General features: G+C 41.9%; 1 protein-coding gene across 2 annotated transcripts in view; it reads right to left on the bottom strand.

The window, feature by feature from the left end:
• LOC120060968 (kazrin-like) overlaps positions 1-19,792 on the bottom strand; it is a 244,800-nt gene that overhangs the window by 25,315 nt on the left and 199,693 nt on the right. For both annotated transcript variants that reach the window (XM_039010422.1, XM_039010423.1), the window contains one exon: positions 14,680-14,871. In XM_039010422.1, the coding sequence (XP_038866350.1) occupies positions 14,680-14,871 (192 nt within the window). The remainder of the gene's footprint in view (positions 1-14,679; positions 14,872-19,792) is intronic.

The following is a 19,792-nucleotide window of genomic DNA, read 5'->3' as shown; positions in this document are numbered from 1 at the left end:
TATGCACTGGGCAGTAATGCTATATATTCGGGGGGGGGTGTCAGAAATATTTGAGCTATTTTTACAAGTACAATTATTGGCGCAGTTGCTGGCACTGGCGTGAAAGGGCTGGGTTTTGATGAATAAACAAGTTGTGGGTGTGTCGATGGCTTGGCCCCTCATTGGCCTATCCGAACGTCCTCCATGGCTAAATATGTAGTTGCTTCAAGTTGTGAATTTACGGTCTTTTATGTATTGCCATGGAATAAACTCAAATTCCAATGTTAGTCTGCTAAACAGCTTACAGAAACAAAATAACAAAATGTAGACCTATCCCATCTTTGCTAAATATATTAACTTGAGCCTGTTTGCAGTCCACATTGTTGTAAATAATTGCATGGCTTCAATGTTGAAATACCTACATAGCTGTAAGGTTCTGTGTTTTTTTTCTTAGTCAACCTTGTGTTCTTGAACGTAGCCCTGTTTCTTTGTGTTCTTGAACGTAGCCCTGTTTCTTTGTGTTCTTGAACGTAGCCCTGTTTCTTTCTATTCTTGAACGTAGCCCTGTCTTTCATTTTTGTTCATTGATTTCACCTGTGTTAGTTACTCACCTGGTCTCATCAGCTCCTTGTGTAGTTCAGTTCATTCTGCTTGTGCCTTTGTGAGGTATTGTTCGTTTTGACTCTACTCTACTAATCCTTTTCCTAGCTCGTTTGTGAGAACCAGTTATAGCCTTCCGTCCTAGTTTTGATTCACCTGCCTGTTTGCCTACCTGTGTATGACCATTGCCTGCCTGTGACCACGATTCCTGCCTTCTGGGAAGGCGAGATAAACACCTGCCGCGCTCTGCGTGTGTATCTACACTTTTTTCTCCCTGAGTATTCATTACAATAGCATTCACACTGATGTAGGGGCTAGGCCTACTGTACATTTTATTATGGCTGAGCATGGACATGCCAAATGTTGTCAATAAGCCAGATTAAATAAACTGAAAAGAGTGAATAATTCAAATCATATTCTATCCAAAACAACTTGTTTTAAGTAGGCTATATACACTTACAGGCACCATAATTGCAGTGGGCAAATAATATTAAAACAACGCAGACTATGGAGGGTTTTACGCACATCTAAACTTTTCAGTCGCTGGACAAAGATCCAATATAAAGAGAAAGGGAGAATGTCCACTCCCCCTTATACTGCTCCCAAATATAATTTTTTATATACATATTGGAATCATCTTACAAATCGCATTCACACTTCTCCAGAAGTTGCTTTGCAATGCACGACACGGACGTCCTCACCATAAAACCAGGACAGTTTGGTTTTAATAAAACAAATCGTATTTTTTTCCCATTAACAAATAAATACAAGGTAATGATATCATAAAATCGTCAAGATAAAAAAAATGCGCATTGCTACTATAACGAACCAGCCTTCGTTATAGTAGTCCTATGGTAAGCCTACGGAGGGCTTGGGTTTTAAAAACATGAAACGGAAAACAAACAATTATTACAGGAAAATAACTTCTAAATACGAGGTTTGCCGGTATTCACAGAGGTTCTCATCTGTTGTTTCATGATGGGCATGGACCCACCTTAACGCCAGCTGAAAATAGAGCACTATATGTGGCACTGGCGGTTATTCATAGAAATATGCCTATACTTTTCAAGACAATGAGCAGTAGCTATGGAAACCACCCCTCACAGATTCTAGCATTTCAGTGCTCTCTATAACCCTTATTTCATTACATTATCGAGCGAATTAAGAAGAAAATGTCAACGTAACTTGTAGCGACGTAAGAAGCAAAATTCGGTTTTCAATCAAAATAATGATTATTGCGAGCTAACGTGACGTAACAAATGAATTTGCTTGTCTCAAGAGAAAATATAATTTTCCTGGATTAAATTTACCAGATCATTTCCATCAATGGATGTCAATTTAACTTGTTTGACTGCTATCGATTGTAAATAAATCCCTTTTTCGTATGTGCATAACTATGGATAAAACTGACAGGCGAGTTTGAGTGATGAAAGTTGGACAGAGGGTCATGAAATCTCTAGGCAAGAAACACTTGGACAAACTTAAAAAACAAATGTTATTTTCGGGCAATTGTGCCAGATGTTGAGTACAAACCGTTGGGTTTAAAAAATGGATAATGCAAATAGCTAAGCCTAGGCTACTGAATAAAATCTGGGTTTATGATTGTAGTTAAACTTTGTCACGGTTTTCTTATCTAGATGTAGGCCCATGATAGGCCTACATCTAATTTCAGACAGTTTACAGTAGCCTAGGAAAAATGTCAAATGAACGATTTAGCAGCTTGCTTAGTTCAAATTGATTTATTCAACGAGGCGATTTTGAGGTAAGAAAGTGCTTGTGTTGCCCAATAGATATAGGCTAATGCTGGAATAGGCTACTGAGAATGGGGGTCATAGTTTCAATCACTGTATCAAATATTCAAAATATGGATATGATCTGAATATACTTGTCAACAACAGCCATTTAAAAACACTTTTTTTTACCTGTAGCATAATCTGTTACCATCAATCTGATGCATTTCAACAAAAGCTGATCGGCAATTGCGATAGATCTGTGACCATGATCACAATTGATAACTTCCAATTGAATTAACAAAATATGGCCTTCAAAAATGGCATAATAACACAAGGCTACAACAGCAATAAACTGGCTAAATAGGCTATTTATTAAATCCGTTTGCCAGCTCCAGGTAGGCTATACAAGTGGCCAAATGGATTTGCAATGACTCCAGTGATATCGTAATTTCAACATATTTATTGTGTCAAATGGTAGGCTACAGTAGCCTACAATGGCATAGAAATTAATAGGCTGCTTGATGGCCAACAGACACAACTGTATCATTCTCCACATTTAATGTCAACTTCATTGTGGACTTTCCCCCATAACAGAAGCACACAAGGGAGTTCCATTTAAAATGTCCACTCACGCAGCGCTCAAGACCCAACAATTCGTATAACCCTTAACTCGCTTGATAAGGTTTTCCATAAAGTCGACATTAGAATGGAGTTAAAACCATCTCTTCCGAGTGAATTTATAAAATGTGCTCTAGTTCGCTTAATGTCTATTCAAACGGTTTTCCAGTGCATTTGTCACCGTTATTTCTTATAGATCATTAGTTCTAGTGTGTTAATATTTTTAGGGAAAAAGGGTTTATGTCTGTCTCATTACTCTGTGTAATGTCTGTCTTTTTATGCAGCGAACATGAGGCTCGGTAATGGTGAGGCGAGCGACCAATCACAATTCATTATACCGAGGTGCAATTCATGAAACAAGATTTATTTAAAGAAGACCATCTGAAGTTTATCTATGGATTTTGGCCTGCTGATTGGTTAATGTCTTGTTTGGGGATTGGTGGATAATGGTACTCTACAACTCCTTGGAGACAAATGGACGGTGAAGATTGAACTATGAAGGAGTGAAAACCCTTTGATTATTTCTCAAGATGAAAAATCTTCAATACAAAAATAAAAAAAGGCTTGGAAGTTTGGAGCACATGAGCCTGGCTGAATTCATGTGTTTCACTTTTTTTCTATGTTGTTTTGAAAGGAGCCTTGATTTGTTAACCTCAAACTGTAATTAATTGAATGTGATCAGGTTAATCCTTTACACTTGTGGGAATTGGCCTGTGTGGGTCGGGCTAAATTGAAATGTTTCTTACAGAAGAAATATGAAAAGCATATGCATAACCATGAAGATTATGGGGAAATTATTAAACCAAAGGTGAGGACACAACAGTTAATCTAACACAAGACATTACACTGTTGATTTTATATGCATTTTACATTTACTGTACTTTTCGCTGCATTTTTTGATAACGAAATCTGAAAATACTCTGGATACATTCAGTAACATGATAAGAATATTCCTGGAAAATGTGGGGAAGGTGCAACATAAGACAAAATAAGTACAAGTGTTTGAGTGAGAGGACTAACTGATGACTCCAAGTGTGCACCTACGTAATTTCAATGCACTTTTATGATTCAAATAAGTGTCTTCAACTATAAGGTGCCTTTCTGAGCTCTCCTATCTGTGCCGTTGAGGAACTAGAGAAACAAATTTGTAGTTGTTTTGAACACAACCCTGCCTTCTCACCATCACGTAATTTATAAATTACAATCTGGGTCAGGTGGGCATCATTTGAAAGCTTGTTCTATTGCCAACATTATTAGGTAAGTTGTAAAATACCAGTTCCGTAAAGTGTTAGACTTTCACAATGTAATTCAAGTTAACATATCGTAATTTTGGTGTGCATAGAGAGGAGTCATGAGTGCATTCACGTGCGTGTGCTGCGGACAATTTTCTTCACAATAGACAAACATACCCTGGGTTGTTCTGAACAGAATGAGCCTATGACGCCATGTCATCTTGTAACTGTACATCAAACAGTGTTCATAAACGTTGACACGGTATATGACATGGGTATCATGCTATGCAGATGTGAAGTGCACATTTGGACTCATAGATGTTCGGCTTGCTTGTACGGCATCAAAGCTGTAGTTGTTGCAATCCTCAACGTCTCATCTTTTAAAATGCATTGAGTACTCTTCATTTACAGCCTTTGCCTCACTCAGACAACAAAACATTAGCAAAAATTACCCAATTAGCAGGAGGGGTGGGCCAACTTCTTGTCGTGTGAAGTGCTCAAATTCAGAACGGCTGTCAGTCAAAACCAATACGCTGTGAAGCGCAAGACCAGAGCTCTGACAATTAGCAGTGTATAGCATGTTACTGTGCAGCCACTGTATTCCAATTTACGCATTTATCGGTGCCCAAATCTGCCATTTTCAACCCGTATATGGGTACTAGTGTAAAGGCCTACGTCAAATATTTGTATAACTAAACCAAGATAGACCACAGCCTATCATTTCAAATGGGAACATTTGCCATAGTGGGCAGAACATGCAAGGTGGGCAGAGCTAAGCATGAGCATTCTAGCATTAATTTGCATATTTATGTTGGGGAATGCCTACTTTGAAGTGCTCAATTCACCTTTGCACTCCTGAACAACAACGCCATTTGTGGAGACTTTGGCAAAGGGTGAAGTCTACAAAACTTAGCAATTCTGTTTATAACAGATTGTAGTTTTGGGAACAGAAAACTCTGAGATCAAATGTTTCACTGATGAGTAAATTATCAGAATGTCAGCCAAAATCCATCTTCTCCCACTGCTGGCCACTGGTATTCCTTTTACTACCATATTTGGTAGTGAATGGAAACACCAACCGGATGCTTCACATTTATACATCCGGTGAAATATCTCTCATTGTTCTACCTGTGGCTACGTGGTCCAATGAGAGTATCAGAATATTTTGAAGATAAATACACAACGCAGAGGATGAGAGGACAAGAGTACTAGAATTAACGATCAATAGGGAATTGTCAATGTAAATAGTTGGTTTTCAGTTCAGAATCTGTGGAATGTTAACCCTGGACTCAGAGCTACGGTGACACGTTTTCATTGGTCTGTATATTGAGTCTGGAGCAGGATACATGTTATTTGGCCACTGGCCCAGTTGTACTGCAAGGACTTCTGATTGGTCAACCCCAGGCTAGGGTGGGGGGTTATAAATGACATCCTGTTCCTTTGTTCTGTGGAGAAAAGCTGAGGACAGGGGAGACTGAACATTACCTCCCAGCATAACATCTATGATTTGTCCTTCTCAAATACATCTATTTTTCTCCCGCTGATTTGCTTTGGAGTTTATGTTATTGAAGAATAACCAACTGCTAACAAGAGTGTGGTGACTCTATGGGTAGCTTTGGGGTGTGTGTGCGTATTCTGAGGAAGGGGTCCAGAGTGTGGGGCTGTGTGGCTTTCTCGAGCACGTCGTAGCGTGAAACATCACTAAATGCACTCGGCAGACTGTGCTTTGATAATGCATTGCCATCTGAGGCTTTCATTTCTGGCTGTATTAACTGGAAATCCCTGAGATAGCCATTCCACAGTGCTAAATTACTCATTAAAAACTGGCAGTGTGGACAAACTACACTTTGACTAATTGATGCATATTACATATCCAACTTGTTTACAGAGAAATTGTGCCACCCGAAAGGGACTCGGATAAACTTGTAAACACCACAGAATGAGAACAGTACAGCTGCAGTACCTGGACATTTCAATTCTATAGATCTAAAAGGGGCCCTTCTTTTGGCAAAGGTAGGTTAGGCTATGTCTAAGATGCTTCCATTCCTCATTTCTTTCAGCTGTAATGTTCTGTTTAGCTATGTTCACTCCATGCCCTGCACTGTTTAGATCATTTGGGTATGTTTCTTACCCTGTTCTTCTGCTGCCCACTCCTGCTAGCTCTAGTGTCCATTGGCATCACAACAAACTTACAATTGTGAGTGGGTGGCAATTACCCACCAACACAATTACAGCGTTCTACGCCCAATAAAGGGCATGTAGTGGGCTAAGCACAGGGCTTCACATGGAGATTGGGCTGTGCTAGAGTCATACAAAATGAGAGGAAAATACAACAAGACCTGAAGTGAGGGAAAGAGAGAGAGGGAGGGATGGAGAGAAATAACTGATAAGAGGGCTTAGTGCATCTGGGATTGAGAGGAGGGGGGTAAGTGGATCGGAGGTGCCCTTGTTACATTTTACTGCTGTGCTCTCTATGGGCAGGCAACAGCAGAAGAGGCATGGTGCCGTCCACATCTCTGTCACTCATCTGTAGCACTCCAGCCTCCTTTTTCATCCCAACAGATAAACACAAAACCACAGTTGTCATGCATCACATCAATCTTTGGGAGCGGCAATCAAAGTCCCTGTGAGAGCTTGTAATCTCAAAACTGGGCTCAAGCGAGGATTTCATTTGGGGATCTGGCTGGCTGTTTACAATATGGCTGCCTCACAAACAGCGGGTTAAATCAAACAGAAATGACACTCTGCCTCAGTTTAATTTGCGGCAGTCGAGCATCATTTCATTTGACAAGATACTCTCTAGAAAACTTCTGTTTCCCACCAAAAGGTAATTCAAACCAAAGGTCCCTCAGCCTGAACTAATGACTTCTCTAGTGGGCCTACGCTACTCTGCTAACTCAGGTAACAGTGAGGAAGGAACATGATCTGTTTGAACAAGAGGCTGAATTGAAAAGTCCACTGGTCTTTTAACTGCTGCCAGTATTATAGGGTTGTCATGGTTGCATTACTACTTTGGCCCCACAGGTTTGCTCTCCTGGATTTAGCTAATCGCTTTCAAAACAAACCCACAAACTAATTATCCCTGCTACTACTCGTTAGTATGACGAGAGAGAGAGACTTTCTTTAATGAAACATTCTCATTTCATTAAAACCTCACCACCCCCCCTTAAAAATAAAACACATATATCCTGTACTGCATACACGTACCATACTCACCTTTCCCTCTACCACACGATACAAAACAACATCACAATAACCAAAAAAAACTCACCACTTCTCCAACCGTATATCTAAAAAATCTTCCCCAGCTATACAGACAGCTCCCCCAACACACCATATCTCCTGAAACATCTCCACACTTTTTATCATTCTATAGAACTCAAATTCAACCCTAAGACGCGCAGAGACCACCCCATTAAATAATAGTAAAGGGTCTGTTATCCTCCACCTTTGACCCTGTTCCTCCTTGTTAGCCAAATAGTCAACTTCACCTGAGCAAACAGAAATTTCAACAAATTCCTTCTCATTATTCGAATACCTGTACCCCATTATAAACATCCCAACAGTAAAAACCACCCCCAACCTCTCACACAGACATTCCAACAGAGACATTAATGTCATTTTAACCTGGCGCACACAGAAAACACATTAATCACAGTTTCTTTCATAACACAGAAAGGACACACCTGCCCGGTTCAACCCGTGCCAACCAGCTGTTAGTGGCCAGGGCTCCATGAAGAACCCTCCACTGGAGGTCCCCTGACCTCTTTGGTACTGGGGGTTTGTAGAGCCCCCTCCATCTAAAACCCACCATACTCTCCACCCCACATACCCCCTGCCACTGATGTGCCTTCACTCCTGTTAGACTCCTAACCTTAATGCAGAGGTTGTAGAGGGATTTACCTCCCACCCCTTCAAACTCCCCCATGCTCGGAGTGTTAAAATCAAACAAGTCCTCCAGACCCCCTTGCCAGTCTCCAGTCTCTGCCATCACCTGCAGTGGCGGAAACATTGGTGGCCCCTCCCCCTTTAGCCGCTCAAACACCCCCCTTACCAGCTCAGACAGTGCCTCCTGGACCTCCTTCAGGAATCTCTCCAGCAGTCTAAGAGACGTTATTCCTGTTTGTTGTGCCAGGACTTCCGTGGGTTTTCCACCCTTCCTCTCCCAGCAGTCGCAGCCTTTGTAAACTCTCTGCCATCAGTTGCCTCTGGTTCAGTCGGCCACCCTGCAATCTCAAAGGGATGGCTGGGTTGTGGAAAATAGGCTCCTCCCACACCCACAGCCCAGGCTCCACACCCCCTTCTCGTGTGGGCCTTAGCAGCTGCCAGGCCCTCAGCACTGCAGATTAAAAATCGGAGAGACAGCTTTATGAGGAACATCTGTCGGTCCAACCGTAATCCGCCAGCTCTCCTCAGCAGCGTGCATGCCGGTTCCCTCCAGCCAACATCAGTATGGTACAGCAGTCTCTGCACTGCCTTTAGCCGGAAAGCAGCCATCCTGCTCTCCAGTTCCACCAGGCACTGTCCTCCTTCATGGATGGTAATGTACAACACTGCCGCCCTCAGCCAGTGATGGCCCGACCAGAAAAAGTCCACCAGCTTGCGTTGCAAGTCTGAGAGCAGACCGGCAGGGGGGTTGAGGAAAGCCAGTTTATGCCACAGGGAAGATGCCACCAGGTTGTTTATTATCAGCACCCTCCCTCTATATGACACTTGGGACAGGAGACACCTCCACCTGGCCAGTCTTGACACCACTGCCTGTGACAGCCCATCCCAGTTCTTCCTGAACCACCTCTCCGCGCCCAGGTACACCCCCAACACTTTGAGGCCTTCACAACCCCACTGCAAACCCCCTGGAAGAAGAGGGGCCCTATCCCCCCATGCCCCACTTAACAGAGCTTTGCTCTTGCCCCAGTTTACCTTAGCTGATGAAGCTCCCTCGTACACCTTCAGACTGGTCTCTAGTGCCTGCATATCCTGACCATCACAGAAATGTCATCTGCATATGCTGACACTGCTATGCCTGTCACGATATCCATGCCTGTCCAGCACACTCCCTGCAGTCTCCTGCGTAGCAGTCTCAAAAAAGTCTCAATGGCTAGTGTATATAACTGCCCAGATAGGGGGCATCCTTGTCTAATTCCCCGTCTCACCCAGACTGGCCTACTGAGCCCCCCTCCCACCTTGATCATACATGACACAACAGCTTCACACAGGTCAAAAAACTCTTCACAAACCCAAACATCACATTAAACAGATACTCATGGTCCACTCTATCAAAAGCCTACTCTTGATCTAAAGAGATCATTCCAAAGTTCACATTAGAACCGCTCGACAAGTCCAACATGTCCCTGATTTAAGAACAATTTGTCCGTGATTGAGCGTCCCGGTACACAATATGTTTGGTCCTTATGTACTATCGAGTCCAGATGGGACTTCAGTCTGTAAAAGAGGACCGTGGCAAATTTCTTGAAGTCCGCACAGAGCAATGCTACAGGCCTCCAGTTCTTAAGTTCACAGAAGTCCCCTTTTTTGGGCAGGAGAGTCATAGCCACCCGACGGCAGCTCATCGGCAACTCTCCTTCCCCGACGCATTCACGCAAAAGAAGTCCAGTCCAACTATTCCCCAGAATTTCTTATAAAACTCCACTGGGAGTCCATCCACCCCCGGGGGACATCTGGGTTACGGCCTCTGCCAGTTCATGGGACAACAGAGGAATGTCCATTTCATCCCCTAGGGAGTCCTGCTAACAAGACCTGAGCACACATAGGATCACACATTTCTGCACTATACAACTCCACAGTTCGCTCCCGCATCTCTCCCACCACAGAGGTCACCCACTCATCAGACAGCCATAGACAATGCATACCCTTGGCTTCACTGCTCTGTCTTTCCAAACCAAAGAAGAAGGAGCTGGGAGCATCCATCTCCTTGAGCATGGAGAACCTAGCTCTTACAAGTGCTACATTGCCTTGCCCCACCATCTCTACCTCCATCTCAGTAATACAACGCTGTAGTCCTCCCAATACTCTCCTAGCCTCTGAGGATGAGAGAGCTGTATACTGTTGACAGAAAAGCCAACTTTGGACTTTCTCCACATCCCACCATTGACTCAGACTCATACTCTTCTCTTCGCTGCCCCCCCCTCCCCCCCGCTGCCCCCACCTTTCCTAAAAGGTCTGGAAACCTGAGCAAAAAGTGGCATCTTGTAAGAACTTTACATTAAACTTCCAATAGGATACATGCCGGGGCCCTGGTGAATAAGACAGCCGAGCCATGGTTATGTGGTGATCCGAAAACCCCACCGGGAGAATGGTGGCACCCAACAGCCTATTGCTCAAATTCCTGAACATGTAAAAATTATCAAGTCGGGCTGCACTCACCCTAGCCCCAAAAACCTTCACCCATGTATACTGTCTTGTGTTGGGATGTTTAGTTCTCCTAACATCCATTAGGTCGAACTGATTAATGATGTCCCTTAAACTTGTTATGGCTGGGGGCAGCATTTTCACGTTTGGATGAAAAGCGTGCCCAGAGTAAACTGCCTGCTACTCAGTCCCAGTTGCTAATATATGCATATTATTAGTAGATTTGGATAGAAAACACTCTATGTCTGTGAGTATAACAGAACTCATATGGCAGGCAAAAACCTGAGAAGTTCCACTTCCTGTTTGAATTTTTTCTGAGGTGGCAGATTTTCAACCAAGCTCTCATTGAAATTACAGCGAGATATTGATGAGTTTTCACTTCCTACGGCTTCCACTAGATATCAGACAAAGTTCTATTGACTGTTGATGACTCTAATGTGAAGGGGGGCTGAAGGAGACAGGAATTAGTCAGGTCTGCCACGAGCTGACCATGCTTTCACATGCGCATTCACATGAGGAGGACCTCCGTTCCACCGCTCTTCTGAAGTCAATCTAATTCTCCGGTTGGAACGTTATTCAATATGTATGTTAAGGGGAAACATTTGGAATGGCCAAGTCAATGTCTTGGAATGGCCTCAATCCAATTGAGAATCTGTGGTATGACTTAAAGATTGCTGTACAACAGCGGAACCCATCCAACTTGAAGGAGCTGGAGCAGATTTGCCTTGAAGAATGGGCAAAAATCCAAGGGGCTAGATGTGCCAAGCTTATAGAGACAAACCCCAAGAGACTTACGGCTGTAATTGCTGCAAAAGGTGGCTCTACAAAGTATTGACTTTGGGGGGTGAATAGTTATGCACGCTCAAGTTTTCAGTTTTTTTTTGGTCTTATTTCTTGTTTGTTTCACAATAAAAAATATTTTGCATCTTCAAAGTGGTAGGCATGTTATGTAAATTAAATGACACAAACCTCCAAATTTGTTTATTTTAATTCCAGGTTGTAAGGCAACAAAATAGGAAAAATGCCAGGGGGGTTGTAAATATTTTTCCTGTTATGGTGAATAAAAAGTTGGCTACTGTTAAACTCAAAACATTGTTCTGGTAATTACATGAGCGGGCTAGCCTGCTAGAGAGATATCAAGCTAACGTTAGCAACAAACCAGGGGTTGGAACCAAAATTATTTCCAATTGTTTCGTTCTGAACAGACCTATTATTTTCTTTGGGTTTCATTGTTCTGACCACCAAAATAAAGTTCTGTACCGGTTCAAACCCCAAAAAGTTACGGTTTATATTATTCCTTTTTTTAACCTCTGAAATATTTATTATTTTACATTAAGTTCGACATTAAATTACTTCACCAATCAGTGCAGATAGAGCAGCTTACTATGGAGCGGGCAAGCTATAGTTGTTAATGTGTGATGGAAAGACAAGTGTAGGGTGCGAGATGCGACCAAAATTTTGTGGGTGGGAAGAGAGCGAGAGAGGGTGGAGGCTTGGCTTGAAGTACTAGGCATCTTTTTATGACGCATTATCTGAATTAGGCCCACAGAATTATACCTACAAAGGAGCTGCTTCTATGGAGGAACTTTGAATGTCTTTGAGCGTCCGAGAGTTTGCTTAACGTTGGACCAGCGCTAACGTTAGCTAGCTAGTTAGCTAAAAAGCTTTTGTGTGCAGAATGGCACCAGAATTAAAAACATGTCTTACCTTTTTGTAATGCTTAACTAGCATTGAAAAAGTTTAACTATTTTCTAATTAAAAAATCTCTTTCACTAATTTCTGAATCATGTTTGTAACATTGTCAGTAGGCTATAATAATGTATGCTTCGGAGGGGGAGGTAGCCTACACATGCTCAAATACACTGGCAAAGATTTCCAGCTGGCATGAGTAAGTTTCTGAGTGACAGAGTGAGGGCTTTGCATTAGCACTTCGTAGATTTTTTTGTGGGACTGACAAAAAATGCCCGGAACATAAAAAATAATGGTTCTGCTCCGGAACAGTATAGATCACTTTCGTTCTGTTCCTGTTTCTGATTCAGCTCTTTTACAGTTTTCGGTTGTGTTACCTGAACTAGTTCCAACCCCTGCAACAAACCACAACATTGTCTAGAGAAAGTTGCTTTAGTTGCCTGGCGCTCTATATTGACATGTCTTAAATGTCTTTAAACAGATAGTTTTTTTAGTATTAAAATAGAGTAGGTAACATTGCTGTTTGGACAAGGCTGCTGCAATGTCATGCAGACTGCCATTTTTGTGTTTATAGTTTTTCATAATGACCAGGACAAGTTTGATGTCTGACAACAATGAAATGTTCATGATTTAATGCGCACAAAGACGGTAAGATGTAAGGTGATGTTTACACTGTGGGATTTGAGGGTCTTTTAAATACATTACAGCAATCAAGTCAGTTGCAGGAAATAAAAGTACAGGCTTTGTTGTCGACAAACCTTAAATTTAGGTATAAAGAAATGTTTGCAAAAACTTGGTGGAATGCTAAAGTTGGTGGACAAATGTGTTGGTTTGAAAGGTTATTGTGTATCCATCTAATTTTCAACTCTGCGGACTGTTTTGTCACAAAAACTGTTGAGATAAATAGCATACTTACCCAATTTGGTTTTAGTGCATGCTCTATAAAAAACAGTTAGCTGATGAAGTGGACAGGGTACGATATATAATGAGAGACGAATAAAAGCAAGATAATAAAAAAATGGACAGTCAAGCATCGATCATCATGTCACCAGGATCATTCAAATGATAGCCTATCCTCGATATTTAATGGAAATTTGCATGAAGCTCATCTCGTTATGAAGTTATTATATAAGTTATTACATCTGCTTATAAACTCTGCTTTTCCATGTTCTGCTTTTCCATGTTCCATGTTGTGGTGCTAGTAGGGTACAACATCATAGCGTGACTCAAAGTTTACTGCGTCCATGATCGTCCATGACTGCGTCCATAATTTATTTCAAAGACCCCCAAAAATATTCCACCTTTGTTGACATTGTACATGTTTCCATAAGGCTTATCGTGACTTTTTTATACTCCCGAGTGGCGCAGTGGTCTAAGGCACTGCGTCTCAGTGCAAGAAGCATCACAACAGTCCGAAACCAGGCTGTATCACATCCGGCCGTGATTGGGAGTCCCATAGGGTGGCGCACAATTGGCCCAGTGTCATCCGGGTTTGGCCAGGGTAGGGCGTCATTCTAAATAAGAATTTGTTCTTAACTGACTTGCCTAGTTAAATAAAAATTAATCCGCATGAATGGAAACCGGGTTATTGTAGTGCAAAAAAACTGTATAAGCTCTATCTACGGGTGTCATGGCAACTAATGTACTAGCTTGTTTTTCACTCTTTAGTATCAACCCCCCAAAATATGTCAGACTCTGGCCTTATACTTTGATGAGTACCTGCACCAAAAAGGCTATAGTTTTAATCTACAGTAGCCAACAAAGTACTCGCACATCACTTCACCTCAATGACTATCAGTGCTTGAAGCTATTCCAGAGCAATGAAAACAAACTGATATTAATTAAGAGATGACAACAAGCAATTATCTTTGTCCTCCCACGCAGCTGAGCTTGATCATAGAGCAGAGCTGTCCTGCTAAACTTCGAGGCTCTGTAAGCTGACTGAAGCCACTCTTAATTAAGCTTTCATTACCTGTGATTGCTGTTAGTGCCTGCAGGGGTCTTTTGGCTTTGGCCTTCATTGCAGACCATCATAAAACATTCAAGTCCGGATGCTAGTAACATTAAGGTCACAAGGGTAATATTGTATTACTGAATTGTATGCCATTATATTACATGATTTTGTATTACTTTCTGTGTAACAGCATAGGCTGCTGACGACAAACAGTCGTAGACAAAATCCCATGATGTGTTTATTTTGATATCGAACGAGATCATTATTTTTCTTTGATTGTGATCCATAGAGCTGTTTAAAGTTAAATGGGGCTTTGTGACCTCAATACCCCTGGAGTTACTATCTGCACTCTATTTTGGGATGTGTGTTTGAGCCTTTGCACTCTTGTTTACAGCAGGGCTAGGCATCCCTGGTCCTGGAGTGCCATTGGCACTTCAACATTTTTATTGAATCTCTCGTCTGTTTATTCCACTTTCCACTGTTTAGCCCCCGCCCGCTTACTCACCCTGCAGTACCTCCTTAGCATGGTCCAGTTCCTGCTCCTTCTGGGCCAGCTGCACGCGGAGTTCGGTGGCTGAGAGCACGTCAGCAGAGCAGCTTCCTTGGCCTTCCTCCAGGTCCTTACTCAACATATCCTTCATCTGTCTGAGCAGGTGCACCTCCTCCTGGAGCTGGGCCACCTCCCCCCGAAGCAATACTTTGGAGGTAGAGAAGGAAAAAGAGAGAGGTTAGGAATCAATTTGTTATGAAATGGTGGTACTCTATACTGTGCTGTTAAGTAGGCAGGGAAGAAGAGAGAGAAAGAAAGAGAGAGAGAGGGAGATCGTTTAGGGCCCTAAACTGTACTGTAAACTGTGCTGTAACAGAGGACAAGAGGGAGGAAAGGAGGGAGGGACAGAGATATACTGGGTTGTTAAATATCTATGTTAGTTGTTGGAATTACTGGTATCTCAGACCACCTGCTGTTGTAATCAAATGCTTTGTAAAGAACAGGTATAGACTAAGAGTGAAATTACGAGCCCCTGCAAACAATGCAGAAATAAAACATTGAAAAATAATAGAAAAATAAGAACACAATTAATAAATACTCAATGAGTAAGGATAACTTTGCTTAATACACTAGGACTGTGATGATAACAGTATCACAATATTTTTTCCATGGCAAAAATGAAAACACGAAGCAGACCAATCTCTTTGGTCCTTTAAAACCCTGCTGTATGTACAATATTGTGTGCTATAGCTTGGAAAATAAATTAATGTGCCTCTAGATGTCAATATAATGATAGGTTTCCAACATTAGGTCTGTTTTCCTAAAGAAGTTAAATTCGCTTTGTGTTTTGTTTCTTTGCCTGAATACTAACGAGTATCACGATACTGGTATCGTCCCTAACCCTAATATACACACGGATGATGTGTAATGGTACAAGGTAATTGAGGTAGATATGTACATATAGGTGGGGGTAAAGTGACTAGGCGATAAACAGTAGCAGCAGTGTATGTGATGAGTCAAAAGAGTAAATACAGATAGTCTGGATATCTATAACTATTTAGCAGTCTTATGGCTTGGGGGTAGAAGCTGTTCAGAGTCCTGTTGGTTCCAGATTTGGTGCATCAGTACCGCTTGCTGTGCGGTAGCAGAGAGAACAGTCTATGATTTGGGTGGCTGGAGTCGTTGACAAATTTGAGGGCCTTCCTCTGACACTGAAGTCCTGGATAGCGGGGAGCTTGGTCCCACTAATGTACTGGGCCGTACGCACTACCCTCTGTAGCTCCTTGCGGTCAGATGCCAAGCAGCTGCCATACCAAGCAGCAATGCAGCCAGTCAAGATTATCTCCATGGTGAGGTTTCCTGAAGTCCACGATCAGCTCCTTTGTCTTGCTGGCATTGAGGGAGAATTTGTTGTCCCGACACCACACTGCCAGGCCACTGATCTGTCTCATCATCGTCGGTGATCAGGCCTACCACAGTCGTGTAGTCAGAAAATGTAATGATGGTGTTTGAGTCGTGCGCAGCCACGCAGTCGTGGGTGAACAGGGAGCACAACAGGGGAGTAAGCACACACCCCTGAGGGGCCCCCGTGTTGAGGATCAGCATGGCAGATGTGTTGTTGCCTACACTCACCACCTGAGGACACCCGTCAGAAAGTCCAGGATGCAGTTGCAGAGGGAGGTGTTTAGTCCCAAGGCGCTGAGCTTAGTGTTGAGCTTGGAGGGCACTATGGGGTTGAACACTGAGCTCGAGTCAATGCGCAACATTCCCACATAGGTCTTCCAGGTGGGAGAGTGCAGAGTGGAGTGCAATAGAGATTGTGTCATGTGGATTTGTTGGGGTGGTATGAAAATTAAGTGGGTCCAGGGTGTCTGGGATGATGGTGTTGATGTGAGCCATGAGCAGCCTTTCGAAGCATTTCATGGCTACAGATGTGAGTGCTATTTGGCAATAGTCATTTAGACCAGTTACCTTGGCGTTCTTGGGCACAGGGACTATGGTGGTCTGCTTGAAACATGTAGCTATTACAGACTGGGTCAGGGAGAGGTTGAATATGTAAGTTAACTTCTTATTGCTGGGGGGCAGTATTGAGTAGCTTGGATGAATAAGGTGCCCAAGTAAACTGCCTGCTACTCAAGCCCAGAAGCTAAGATATGCATATTATTAGTAGATTCGGATAGAAAACACTCTGAAGTTTCTAAAACAGTTTGAATGATGTCTGTGAGTATAACAAAACTCATATGGCAGGCAAAAACCTGAGAAAAAATCCAACCAGGAGGTGAGAAAACTGAGGTTTGTAGGTTTTCAAGTCTTTACCTATCCAATATTCAGTGTAAAATTTGGTCCGATTGCACTTCTTACGGCTTCCACTAGATGTCAACAGTCTTTAGAACCTTGTTTCAGGCTTCTACTGTGAAGGGGGAGAGAATAAGAGCTGTTTGACTAAGAGTGAGCTCTGTTCCTTTCATTTCGAAAGACAAAGGAATTGTCCGGTTGGAATATTATTGAAGAATTATGTTAAAAACATCCTAAAGATTGATTCTATACATCATTTGACATGTTTCTACGAACTGTAATATAACTTTTTTGACTTTTCGTCTGGACTTGAATTTGGATTTGTGAACTAAACGCACAAACAAAAAGGAGGTATTTGGAAAATAAATGATGGACTTTATCGAACAAAACAATTTTTTTTTGTGGAACTGGGATTCCTGGGAGTGCATTCCGATGAAGATCATCAAAGGTAAGTGAATATTTGTAATGCTATTTCTGACTTCTGTTGACTCCACAACATGACGGGTATCTGTATGGCTTGTTTTGGTACCTGAGCACTGTACTCAGATTATTGCATGGTGTGCTTTTTCCGTAAAGCTTTTTTGAAATTTGACACAGCGGTTGCATTAACCTGTTGAGGACAGAGGGCGCTGTTTTCACTTTGGGGGAAAATCGTGGCCAATTTAAACGGCCTCGTACTCAATTCTTGCTCGTACAATATGCATATTATTATTACTATTGGATAGAAAACACTCTCTAGTTTCTAAAACCGTTTGAATTTTATCTGTGAGTAAAACAGAACTCCTTTTGCAGCAAACTTCCTGACAGGAAGTGGAAAATCTGAAATCGATGCTCTGTTCTAGGGCCTGCCTATTAATGTCCTTGATATTTATTAGTATAGATGCACTTCATACGTCTTCCACTAGATGTCGACAGGCAGTGAGAGAAGAAATGGAGTGTATAACTTGATCTGGGGTCGAATAAAAGCTCTCGGCATGACGTGTCACCAGTTTCCTGTTTTCTGGAGAGCGTGTGAAGGGACCTGGTTTTGCCTTCTGATAAGCTGTCGTTATGGACGACTAATATCTCCGGCTTTGATTTTATTTGATACGTGACAATATCATCGTAAAGTATGTTTTTTCAATATAGTTTTATTAGATTATTGAAATTTATTCGGGACGTTAGGCGTGTTGCGTTGTGTGCCTTTGTTCAGGAAGGAGAGCTTCGCGCTACTTTGCTAGCTTTCCGTGCTAATTGACTGGAGAAGAGGACATTCTAAATCCAAACAACGATTGTTCCCGACAAAGGACCCCTTGTACAACATTCTGATGAAAGATCATCAAAAGTAGGACCCATTTTATGATGCTATTTCATATATCTGTCGAACATGTTGTACTAGTCGTTTGCGCCCAGATTTTGGGTACTCTCTCGCTATACCTAAGCTGGATGTCGTAATGAAGTTATTTTTAGAATTCTAACACGGCGATCGCATTAAGAACTAGTGTATCTATCATTTCCTATACAACATGTATTTTCTAGTAACGTTTATGAATAGTTATTTGGTCAGAATAGTTGGAGTGTCATAAAAATATCCGCACATTCTGGGAAAAAGATGCTACGTTAGCACAATGTATAACCACTGATTTCAGCTCTAAATATGCACATTTTCGAACAAAACATAAGTGTATGTATAACCTGATGTTATAGGACTGTCATCTGATGAAGGTTTATGAAGGTTAGTGAAAATTAATATCTTTTGCTGGTTTATTCCCTATCGCTAACGTGCCTATTGCTATCGCTAACGTGCCTTGATGAATGAATCCGGTAGTGTGGTAGGCTATTGTAGTAAGCTAATATAATGCTATATTGTGTTTTCGCTGTAAAACACTTAAAAAATCGGAAATATTGGCTGGATTCACAAGATGTTTGTCTTTAATTTGCTGTACACCATCGATTTTTCAGAAATGTTTTATGATGAGTATTTAGGTATTTGACGTTGGTGTCTAATTACTCTGGCTGCTTCGGTTCTATTTCTGACGGTAGCTGTGATGGTAGCTGCAATGTAAAACTGATTTATACCTCAAATATGCACATTTTTCGAACAAAACATAGATTTATTGTATAACATGTTATAAGACTGTCATCTGATGAAGTTGTTTCTTGGTTAGTTTGGTTGGTTCTTGGTTAGTTAGGTTGGCTTTGTGCATGCTACCTGTGCTGTGAAAAATGTCTGTCCTTTTTTGTATTTGGTGGTGAGCTAACATAAATATATGTGGTGTTTTCGCTGTAAAACATTTTAAAAATCGGACATGTTGTCACGTTCCTGACCTGTTTTCTGTTAGTTTTGTATGTGTTAGTTGGTCAGGACGTGAGTTTGGGTGGGCAGTCTATGTTTTCTGTTTCTATGTTGGTTTAAAGGGTGACCTAATATGGCTCTCAATTAGAGGCAGGTGTTTTTCATTTCCTCTGATTGAGAGTCATATTAAGGTAGGTGTTTTCACACTGTTTGTTTGTGGGTGGTTGTTTCCTGTGTCAGTGTGTGTTGCACCATACGGGACTGTCTAGGTTTGTTTGTACGTTCGTTCTTTTATGTAGTCAGTTTTCCTGTTCATGCGTTCTTCGTGTTTAATGTAAGTTCGTCGTCCAGGTCTGTCTACTCCGTTTGTTGTTTTGTTAGTTTATAGTGAAGTTCGTGTTTTCGTCTTTTCTTTAAATAAATCATGTCAACTCAAGACGCTGCATTTTGGTTTAATCCCTGCTCCTCCTCTTCGGATGAAGAGGAGGAGGAGAACCGTGACAGAACCACCCACCTATCCAGAACCAAGCAGCGCAAGTTCGAGCAGCGGCCAAGAGA

This window comes from Salvelinus namaycush, chromosome 16 (assembly GCF_016432855.1).
Source record: "Salvelinus namaycush isolate Seneca chromosome 16, SaNama_1.0, whole genome shotgun sequence".
Taxonomy (NCBI): Eukaryota; Metazoa; Chordata; class Actinopteri; order Salmoniformes; family Salmonidae; genus Salvelinus; species Salvelinus namaycush.
The sequence above is the reverse complement of the archived record's forward strand: the minus strand, read 5'-3'. Positions and strand labels throughout refer to the sequence as shown.